The sequence below is a fragment of the Aythya marila genome (assembly GCF_965140915.1).
Source record: "Aythya marila genome assembly, contig: HAP1_HAP1_SCAFFOLD_1180, whole genome shotgun sequence".
Classification (NCBI taxonomy): Eukaryota; Metazoa; Chordata; class Aves; order Anseriformes; family Anatidae; genus Aythya; species Aythya marila.
In genome coordinates, this window is record NW_028137204.1 from 1 (window position 1) to 10,211 (window position 10,211).

Below are 10,211 nucleotides of genomic sequence, written 5' to 3' on the forward strand. Positions count from 1 at the left end.
GGTGTGGGGGGCATTTGGGGGTTTTTGGAGTGGGGGGGGCACGGGGGGGCACACAGGGACCCCCCCGAGACCCCCCCGAGTCGGGGGGGAGTTTTGGGGGGGGTCCGAGGGGGTTTTGTGGGGGTTGGGGGCGTTTGGGGGTCGTTTTGGGGGCATTTTGGGGGCATTTCAGGTGATTTTGGGGTTGTTTTGGGGCATTTTGGGGGCATTTTGGGGCATTTCGGGGTCGTTTTGGGGCATTTCGGGTGATTTTAAGGGCGTTTCGGGTGATTTTAGGGGCATTTTGGGCAGGTTTTGGGGCATTTTGGGGTGGTTTTGGGGCATTTTGGGGCATTTCAGGTGATTTTGGGGTTGTTTTGGGGCATTTTGGGGTTGTTTTGGGGCGTTTCGGGTGATTTTAGGGGCATTTCAGGGTCAGTTTGGGGGCATTTCAGGTGATTTTGGGGTCGTTTAGGGGCGTTTCGGGTCATTTTAGGGGCATTTCGGGGTTGTTTTGGGGCATTTTGGGGTGGTTTTGGTGCATTTCGGGTTCATTTTGGTGCATTTCGGGCTCGTTTTGGTGCATTTCGACGTGCTTTGCTGCATTTTGGGGTATTTTGGGGTCATTCCGTGCTTTCTTTTCACCCTGGGGGTGTCCCGGAGGGTCCTGACCCCCCCGTGCCCCCCCCCCAGAACGTCTACTCCGGCTACGGCACCCCCGTCCCCTACGGCACCCCCGGCGCCTACGCCGCGGCCCCCCAGCAGCCCCCCACCCCCGGGCAGCCCAGCGGCCTCAGCCAGGTGAGCACCTCAAATTGGGGGGGGGACACACATTAATTAACCAATTAACCCCCCCCCTTCCTAATTATCTTCATCCCCCCCCCCCCAAAAAAAAAAACCAGCAGCCCCCCGTGCCCGGCCTGGATGACTCCGCACCCTACAGCAGCGCCCAAATGCCCCCCGCCGCCCCCCCCCAGCCCCCCCAGCCCCACGCCATGGCCGGGGGGGGGCCCCAGCAGCCAGGAGGAGGAGGAGGAGGAGGAGGAGGAGGGGGGGGGGGCGCTGCAGCCCCCCCCCCCCAGCCCAGCAGCGCCGCCGCCGCCTCCTACCCGCCGCCTCCCCCCCCCCCCCACGGCTACGGCGAAGCCCCCGGCCCCAAAAACAAGAAGGGGGGGGGGGGGCAGCAGCTGTGGAACCGCATGAAACGTAAGGAAAACGACGGGGGGGGGGGGTAAAAAAAATAATTTGGGGGGGGTTAAAAAAAAATTGGGGGGGTAAAAAAATAATTGGGGGGGTAAAAAAATAATTGGGGGTGGTAAAAAAAAATTTGGGGGGGTAAAAAAAATTATTGGGGGGGTTAAAAAAAAAATTGAGGGGGTAAAAAAAAATTGGGGGGTTAAAAAAAATTGGGGGGGCTAAAAAAAAATTGGGGGGGTTAAAAAAAATTGGGGGTAAAAAAAAAATTGGGGGGGTTAAAAAAAATTGGGGGGGGTAAAAAAAAAAATTGGGGGGCAAAAAAATTGGGGGGGGGTAAAAAAATAATTGGGGGGGTAAAAAAAAATTGGGGGGGGGTAAAAAATAATTGGGGGAGCTAAAAAAAATAATTGGGGGGGGTAAAAAAAAAAATTGGGGGTAAAAAAAAATTGGGGGGGTAAAAAAAAAATTGGGGGGGGTAAAAAAAAGTTGGGGGGGGTAAAAAAAAAAATTGGAGGGTGTCTATGAGGCTTTTTTGGGGGGGGGGTCGGGGATTTTCTGCCAAAGCAGGTGCCCCGAATCCCCTTCAAAATGGTCTGAATTCCATAAAAATAGCCTCAAAGGCCCCCCCCCAAAAAAAAGGCTGGAAGTTTGGGGGGGGCATTAAAAAATGGGGGGGGTCTGGGAGGTTTTTTAGGGTGGGTTCTGGGGTTTTCTGCTAAACCGAGTGCCCTAAAAGCCCCCCAAAATGCCCCAAATCCCCCCCAAAAAGCCCCAAATCCTCCCCAAAAGCTCCAAATCCCCCCCAAAAAAGCCCTAAAGCCCCCCCCAAAAAAAGGACTAAAAAATTGGGGGGGGCATTAAAAAATGGGGGGGGGTCTGGGATTTTTTTGGGTTGGATCTTGGGATTTTCTGCCAAACCCAGCGCCCCAAACCCCTTTTTTTTACCCCAAATCCCCCCCAAAAGCCCCAAATCCCCCCCCCAAAAGCCCCAAAACCCCCCAAAAAGGCCGTGCCCCCCCCCGTGGACCCCCCCTCACCCCCAAATTTCTGTTCCCCCCCCCCCTTTCCAGAAGCCCCCGGGGCGGGCGGGCTGAAGTTCAGCCTCCCGAAGCGCCCGTTCGTCCTCACCTCGCCCAGCTTCGGGGAGCAGCACGGCGCCGACAAACACCACCACGGCCACGGGTGAGTGCACTTGGGGGGCTGCCCCATAGCGTGGGGGGCTGCCCCATAGCAGGGGGGGCTGCCCCATAGGGTTGTGGGGCTGTATAGGGCAGCCCCATAGTGTCTTGGGGTTGCATGGGGCTGCCCCGTAGCGCTGTGGGGCTGTATGGGGCTGCCCCGTAGGGCCAGGGGGCTGCCCCATAGCATGGGGGGCTGCCCCATAGCATGGGGGGCTGCCCCATCGCGCCCTATTGCACTGGGGGGCTGCCCCATAGCACCCCATAGCATCCCACAGCACCGTGGGGCTGCCCCATAGCACCCCAATACCACCAAGTTTCTACCCAAACACCACCGTAGCTCTTCCCCACAGCACCCCACAGCACCATAGCTCTGCCCTATAGCACCCCATAACACCCCATAGCGCTGTGGGGCTGTCCCATAGCACCCCATAACGCCCCATAGCACCCCACAGCACCATGGGGCTGCCCCATAGCGCCCCAATACCACCAGCTTTCCACCCGAACACCACCGTAGCTCTTCCCCACAGCACCCCACAGCACCATAGCTCTGCCCTATAGCACCCCATAACACCCCATAGCGCTGTGGGGCTGCCCCATAGCACCCCATAACACCCCGTAGCACCATGGGGCTGCCCCATAGCGCCCCGATACCACCAGCTTTCTACCCGAACACCTCCGTAGCTCTTCCCCACAGCACCCCACAGCACCATAGCTCTGCCCTATAGCGCCCTATAGCACCCCATAACACCCCATAGCGCTGTGGGGCTGCCCCATAGCACCCCATAACACTCTGTAGCACCCCACAGCACCATGGGGCTGCCCCATAGCGCCCCGATACCACCAAGTTTCCACCCAAACACCACCGTAGCTCTTCCCCACAGCCCCCCACAGCACCGTAGCTCTGCCCCACAGCGCCGTGGGGCCGCCCCACTGAATTTTACCCCCCCTGCCCCATAGCGGGAAGCCGGAGGACTGGCCGCAGGCCATGAAGGAGTACGTGCAGCGCTGCTTCACCGCCTGCGAGTCCGAGGAGGACAAGGACCGCACCGAGAAGCTGCTCAAGGAGGTGCTGCAGGCGCGCCTGCAGGACGGCACCGCCTACACCATCGACTGGAGCCGCGAGCCGCTGCCCGGGTGAGCTTTTGGGACCCCCCCCGCTCCCGAAATTGTTGTTTTTCAAGGCGGGGGCGCGCCCCGATTTCACCCTTTTTCTCCCCAACCCGCAGCCTGAGCCGCGACGCCGCAGCCGAGAGCCCCAAGAAGAAGCGTTGGGAAACGCCGGGGCTGCCCCAAGCTCCCTCCGCGCCCCCCCAGCATCGTTCCGGGGGGGTCAGCGCCGCGGGAGGAGCCCCCCTGGGTCCTCAATCTTCCCGGGGGGGGGGAGGCAGAGCTCGGGGAGGGGGGGGCGGCGGCGGGGGGGGCGCCTTCCCCACCAAATTCGGGAACCGCAACGTTTTCGTCAAGGAGCACAGCTCCTCCTCCAGCGCCGGCTCCCGCTCCCGTTCCTCCTCCCGCTCCCCCGGCCGACACTTCCGACGCAGGTGAGGGGGACCCGAACCCCCCCAGGACCCCCCCAAAAAAAAATGAGACCCCCCCGGACCTCCCCGAGGGGGTTTTGGGGGTGGATTTGGGGTGACGCCGCCCCCCCCCCCCCCCTCCCCGTTAAATCCCGCAGCGATTCGGATTCGGACAGCTCGCTCTCCGGTCCCGAGGCTCGGCTGGGCGCCCGCCGAGCCCCCCCCAAAAATCGGGGCCGGGGGGGGGGCCACGTGGAAAGAGGGAGGATGAGGATGCAGCGAGGGAAACGGTAACGGGGCCGGGATTGGGATTAGGGGCGGGTTGGGGGGGGATTAGGGGCGGGTTGGGGTGGGATTAGGGGTGGGTTGGGGGGGATTAGGGCCCATTTTCTCCCCCCAAATCCCCGTTTTCCCCCCCAAACCCCCCATTTCCCCAAAAAAATCCCAGTTTTTCCCCCCAAAACCCCCATTTCCCCCCCCAAAATCCCCTTTTTTCCCCCCAAATCCCCCTTTTCCGCCTCCAACCCCCCCTTTTTCTGCCTCCAAGCCCCATTTTCCCCTCCAAATTCCCATTTTCTCCCCCCAAATCCCCCTTTCCCCCCCCCAAATTACCATTTCCCCCCCCAAAATCCCCGTTTTCCCACAAAACCCCGCTTTCCCCTCCCTTTTTCCCCCCAAAGTCCCCCTTTTCCCCCCCCAAACCCCCTTTTTTCCCCCCAAATCCCCCCAAATCCCCCTATTCCCCCCCCAAATCCCCGTTTTCCCCCCCAAATCCCCTTTTTTCCCCCCAAATCCCCCTATTTCCCCCCCAAATCCCCCCAAATCCCCCTATTTCCCCCCCAAATCCCCCCAAATCCCCCTATTTCCCCCCCAAACCCCCTTTTTTCCCCCCAAATCCCCCTTTTTCCCCCCATTTCCCCCCCAAATCCCCCTATTTTCCCCCCCAAACCTCCTATTTCCCCCCCAAACCCCCCTTTTTTCCCCCCAAATCCCCCCAAATCCCCCCAACTCCCCCTATTTCCCCCCCCAAATCCCCCCAAATCCCCCTATTTCCCCCCCAAATCCCCCCAGATCCCCCCAAATCCCCTTATTCCCCCCCAAATCCCCCCCAAACCCCCCTTATCCCCCCAAACCCCCCATATTATTTTCCTCCTCCCCCCCCAGCCACGACCAAGGCCCCTCCAAGCGCGCCCGCAAGCGCCCGGCCATGGATTACGAAGACCCCGAGAAAGAATTCAAAAAACAGCGGCGGGCGGCCCGATTCCAGCACGGCCACCCCAAAAAACTGCGCCCCGAACCCCTCGTCCTCCCCCTGGGCCCCCCCGAGAACCCCCCCGGCTCCGAAAACCTCGACTGGGACGAGCTGAAAATCCTGGGCACCTGCCAGGACGTCACCAAGCACTACCTGCGCCTCACCTGCGCCCCCGACCCCGCCACCGTGCGCCCCGTTCCGGTGAGAAAAAACCCCGTTTCGGTCAATTTTCGGCATCCCCGAACCCCCTCGGTTCTTAATCCGCCGGTTTTCGCCCCAAAAAAAAAGGTGCTGAGGAAGTCGCTGAGCCTGGTGAAGTCGCACTGGAAGGAGAAGCAGGATTACGCCTTCGCCTGCGAGCAGATGAAGTCCATCCGGCAGGACCTGACGGTGGGATTTTTGGGGTGAAAACCGGGGTTTTTAGGGGTGAGGGGGCAGCAGTTTCTTGGGGCGAAACCGTGGTGGTTTTGGGGGTGAAACCGTGGTGGTTTTTGGGGTGAAACTGTGGCGATCTGGGGACAGACACACAGTTTTTTGGGGGGGAGAAACCCATAGGGATTTTGGGGTGAAACAGGCTTTTTTTGGGGTGAAATCGCAGGGTTTTGCAGGACAAACATACATTTTTTTGGGGTGAAACCATGGCTTTTGGGGGGTGAAGTCACAGGGTTTTTCTGGGACAAAACCATAGGGTTTTTTGGGGTGAAATCACAGGGTTTTGGGGGACAAAACCATAGGGTTTTTTTGGGGTGAAATCACAGGGTTTTGGGGGACAAACCCATAGGGTTTTTTTGGGGTGAAACCATGGCTTTTTGGATGTGAAATTGCAGGGTTTTAGGGACAAACCCACAGGGTTTTTTGGGATGAAACCTTGTCTTTTGGGAGCCAAAATCCCAGTGTTTTGGGCACCAAAATCACAGGCTTTTGGGGAACAACCCCGCAGGGTTTTTTGGAGTGAAACCATGGCTTTTGGGGGCCGAAATCACACAGTTTTGGGGACAAACCCACAGGGGTTTTTGGGGTGAAATCACAGGGTTTTGGGGGCCGAAATCGTAGGGTTTTGGGGGACAAACGTACGTTTTTTTGGGGTGAAACCATGGCTTTTGGGGGCCAAAATCCCAGTGTTTTGGGCACCAAAATCACAGGCTTTTGGAGAACAAACCCCGCAGGGATTTTTGGGGTGAAACCATGGCTTTTTGGGACTGAACCCCCCCTTTTTTTTCCCCCCCCCCCAGGTCCAGGGGGTGCGCACCGAGTTCACGGTGGAGGTGTACGAGACGCACGCCCGCATCGCGCTGGAGAAGGTACAACTCGGAGGGGGGGGGGGGCTAAAAAAAACCCCAAAATCGAGGGTTTTTACCTTTTTTTTTCACCCGGGGGGGGCTTTTTCTCGCCCCCCAGGGGGACCACGAGGAATTCAACCAGTGCCAGGCCCAGCTCAAGGCTCTCTACGCCGAGAACCTGCCGGGGAACGTGGGCGAGTTCACCGCCTACCGCATCCTCTACTACATGTTCACCCGAAATTCGGGGGGTGAGCCGGGGGGGGGGGCACCCCCAAATCCCCCCCCCGACCCCCCCCAAAAAAAACCCAGACCCCCAGCGAGGTCCTGAGCCCCCCCCGATTTAATTTCGGGGCTCCGCTCCCCGTCTGAGGTGGGGTTGGTGTCGCCCCCCCCCCCCCCAGTAAATTTTGGGGGGATGTTGCCCCCCCCAGGACATTTTGGGTGGCTTTTGCCCCCCCCCAGGAAATTTGGGGGGTTGTTGCCCCCCCCCAGGACATTTTGGGTGGGTTTTACACCCCCCCCCCAGGTCATTTTGGGGGTGTTGCCCCCCCCCAGTAAATTTAGGGGGGGTGTTGCCCCCCCCCAGGTCATTTTGGGTGGGTTTTACCCCCCCCCAGGACATTTTGGGTGGCTTTTGCCCCCCCCCAGGAAATTTGGGGGGTTGTTGCCCCCCCCCAGGTCGTTTTGGGTGGGTTTTACCCCCCCCCCAGTACATTTTGGGTGGCTTTTGCCCCCCCCCAGGTCGTTTTGGGGGGGTTGTTGCCCCCCCCCTAAATTTTGGGGGGTGTTATTGCCCCCCCCCCGTGTCCTGGGGGGGCTCAGTGTCGCCTCGATCAGCACAGGGGGGGCTCAGCACCCATCCCAGTGCTCCCAGTCCACCTCCCAGTGCTCCCAGTCCCCCTCCCAGTGCCCCCAGTCCCCATTTCTCCCCTCCCAGTGCCCCCAACCCCCCCATTTCCCCCCCAAACCCCCCATTTCCCCCCCAATTTCCCCCCCCCAGACCTGACGACGGAGCTGGCCTACCTGACCCCAGTGCTCCCAGTCCCCCTCCCAGTGCTCCCAGTCCCCCTCCCAGTGCCCCCAGCATCCATCCCAGTGCTCCCAGTCCCCTTCCCAGTGCTCCCAGCCCCCATCCCTTGCCCCCATCTTTATCCCAGTACTCCCAGTTCCCCTCCCAGTGCTCCCAGTCCCCCTCCCAGTGCCCCCAGCATCCATCCCAGTGCTCCCAGTCCCCCTCCCAGTGCCCCCAGCACCCGTCCCTCACCCCCCCAACCCTATCCCAGTTCTCCCAGTCCCCATCCCAGTGTTCCCAGCCCCCCTCCCAGTGCCCCCAGTACCCATCCCTCACCCCCCCAACCCTATCCCAGTGTTCCCAGTCCCCCTTCCAGTGCCCCCAGCACCCGTCCCTCACCCCCCCAACCCTATCCCAGTTCTCCCAGTCCCCATCCCAGTGTTCCCAGCCCCCCTCCCAGTGCCCCCAGTACCCATCCCTCACCCCCCCAACCCTATCCCAGTTCTCCCAGTCCCCATCCCAGTGTTCCCAGCCCCCCTTCCAGTGCCCCCAGCCCCCATCCCTTGCCCCCATCTTTATCCCAGTGCTCCCAGTTCCCCTCCCAGTGCTCCCAGTCCCCCTCCCAGTGCCCCCAGTCCCCCTCCCAGTACCCCCAGCACCCATCCCTCACCCCCCCAAGCCTATCCCAGTGCTCCCAGTCCCCCTCCCAGTGCCCCCAGCATCCCTCCCAGTGCTCCCAGTCCCCCTCCCAGTGCTCCCAGTCCCCATTTCCCCCCCATTTCCCCCCCCATTCCCCCCCAACCCCCCCATTTCCCCCCATTTCCCCCCCCAAACCCCCCATTTCCCCCCCATTTCCCCCCCATTCACCCCCCTTTCCCCCCCCCAGACCTAACGACGGAGCTGGCCTACCTGACCCCAGTGCTCCCAGTCCCCTTCCCAGTGCTCCCAGTCCCCCTCCCAGTGCCCCCAGCATCCATCCCTTGCCCCCATCTTTATCCCAGTGCTCCCAGTCCCCCTCCCAGTGCTCCCAGTCCCCATTTCTCCCCCCAAACTCCCCATTTCTCCCCTCCCAGTGCCCCCAAACCCCCCATTTCTCCCCTCAAACCCCCCTTTCCCCCCCCCAGACCTAACGACGGAGCTGGCCTACCTGACCCCAGTGCTCCCAGTCCCCTTCCCAGTGCTCCCAGTCCCCCTCCCAGTGCCCCCAGCATCCATCCCAGTGCTCCCAGTCCCCCTCCCAGTGCTCCCAGTCCCCATTTCTCTCCCCAAACTCCCCATTTCTCCCCTCCCAACGCCCCCAAACCCCCCATTTCTCCCCCCAAAACCCCCATTCCCCCCCCAAACCCCCCGTTTCCCCCCCCAAACCCCCCATTTCCCCCCCATTCACCCCCGTTTCCCCCCCCCAGACCTGACGACGGAGCTGGCCTACCTGACCCCAGTGCTCCCAGTCCCCCTCCCAGTGCTCCCAGTACCCATCCCTCACCCCCCCAACCCTATCCCAGTGCCCCCAGCATCCCTCCCAGTGCTCCCAGTCCCCCTCCCAGTGCCCCCAGCCCCCATCCCTTGCCCCCATCTTTATCCCAGTGCTCCCAGTCCCCCTCCCATTGCCCCCAGTCCCCCTCCCATTGCCCCCAGTCCCCCTCCCATTGCCCCCAGTCCCCCTCCCAGTGCTCCCAGTCCCCCTCCCAGTGCTCCCAGTCCCCCTCCCAGTGCCCCCAGCATCCCTCCCAGTGCTCCCAGTCCCCCTCCCAGTGCTCCCAGTCCCCTTCCCAGTGCTCCCAGTCCCCATTTCTCCCCCCAAACTCCCCATTTCTCCCCTCCCAACGCCCCCAACCCCCCATTCCCCCCCATTTCCCCCCCATTCACCCCCCTTTCCCCCCCCCAGACCTGACGACGGAGCTGGCCTACCTGACCCCTGCCCTGCGCGCGGACCCCCGCGTGTCGCAGGCGCTGTCCCTGCGGGCGGCCTGGGCCCTCTCCAACTTCCACCGTTTTTTCCGCCTCTACCGCGCCGCCCCCCCGGCGCCGCCCGCCTCATCGACAAATTCGCCGAGCGCGAGCGCCGCGCCGCCCTCAAGGCCATGATCAAAACGTACGTCGGGGGCGATGGGGGGGAAAAAGGAGCCCCCCCGGGGGGAAAAAGGACACCCCCAGGGGGGATAGGACACCCCACCGGGGGGATAGAGACCCCCCCGGGGGGATAGAGGCAACCTCAGGGGGATAGAGGCAAACCTCAGGGGTGATAGAGACCCCCCCCCAGGAGGATAGAGGCAACCTCAGGGGTGATAGGAGCCCCCCGGGGGGATAGGACCCAACTATGGGGTGATGGAGACCCCCCCCCGGGGGGATAGAGGCAACCTCAGGGGGATGGAGACCCCCCCCCGGGGGGATGAGACCCCCCCGGGGGGATAGAGGCAACCTCAGGGGTGATAGGACCCAGTCTCAGGGTGATAGGAGCCCCCCCCAGGGGGATAGGACCCAAGCATGGGATGATAGAGACCCCCCCAGGGGTGATAGAGGCAACCTCAGGGGTGATAGGAGCCCCCCCAGGGTGATAGAGACACCCCGGGGGGATAGGAGCCAACCACGGGGTGATAGGACCCCCCCAGGGAGATAGGACCCAACCATGGGGTGATAGAGACCCCCCCCAGGGGGATAGGAGCACCCCCAGGGGTGATAGAGGCAACCTCAGGGGGATGGAGACCCCCCCCCGGGGGGATGGAGACCCCCCAGGGGGGATAGAGGCAACCTCAGGGGTGATAGGACCCAGTCTTGGGGTGATGGAGCCCCCCA

The 10,211-nt window shown here is 61.9% G+C and overlaps 1 protein-coding gene across 1 annotated transcript; it reads left to right on the forward strand.

The window, feature by feature from the left end:
• Window positions 1-642: 642 nt before the first annotated feature.
• Window positions 643-9,920, forward strand: LOC309891120 (leukocyte receptor cluster member 8 homolog; the record flags this gene model as incomplete). The annotated part of the gene is given in 12 exon segments (XM_082785510.1): window positions 643-780; window positions 882-1,185; window positions 2,247-2,358; window positions 3,315-3,491; window positions 3,584-3,898; window positions 4,033-4,164; window positions 5,039-5,327; window positions 5,415-5,516; window positions 6,359-6,427; window positions 6,525-6,654; window positions 9,304-9,435; window positions 9,438-9,920. Coding segments are annotated over 12 exon segments (2,085 nt in total), but the record flags the coding sequence as incomplete, so codon positions are not given.
• Window positions 9,921-10,211: the final 291 nt, after the last annotated feature.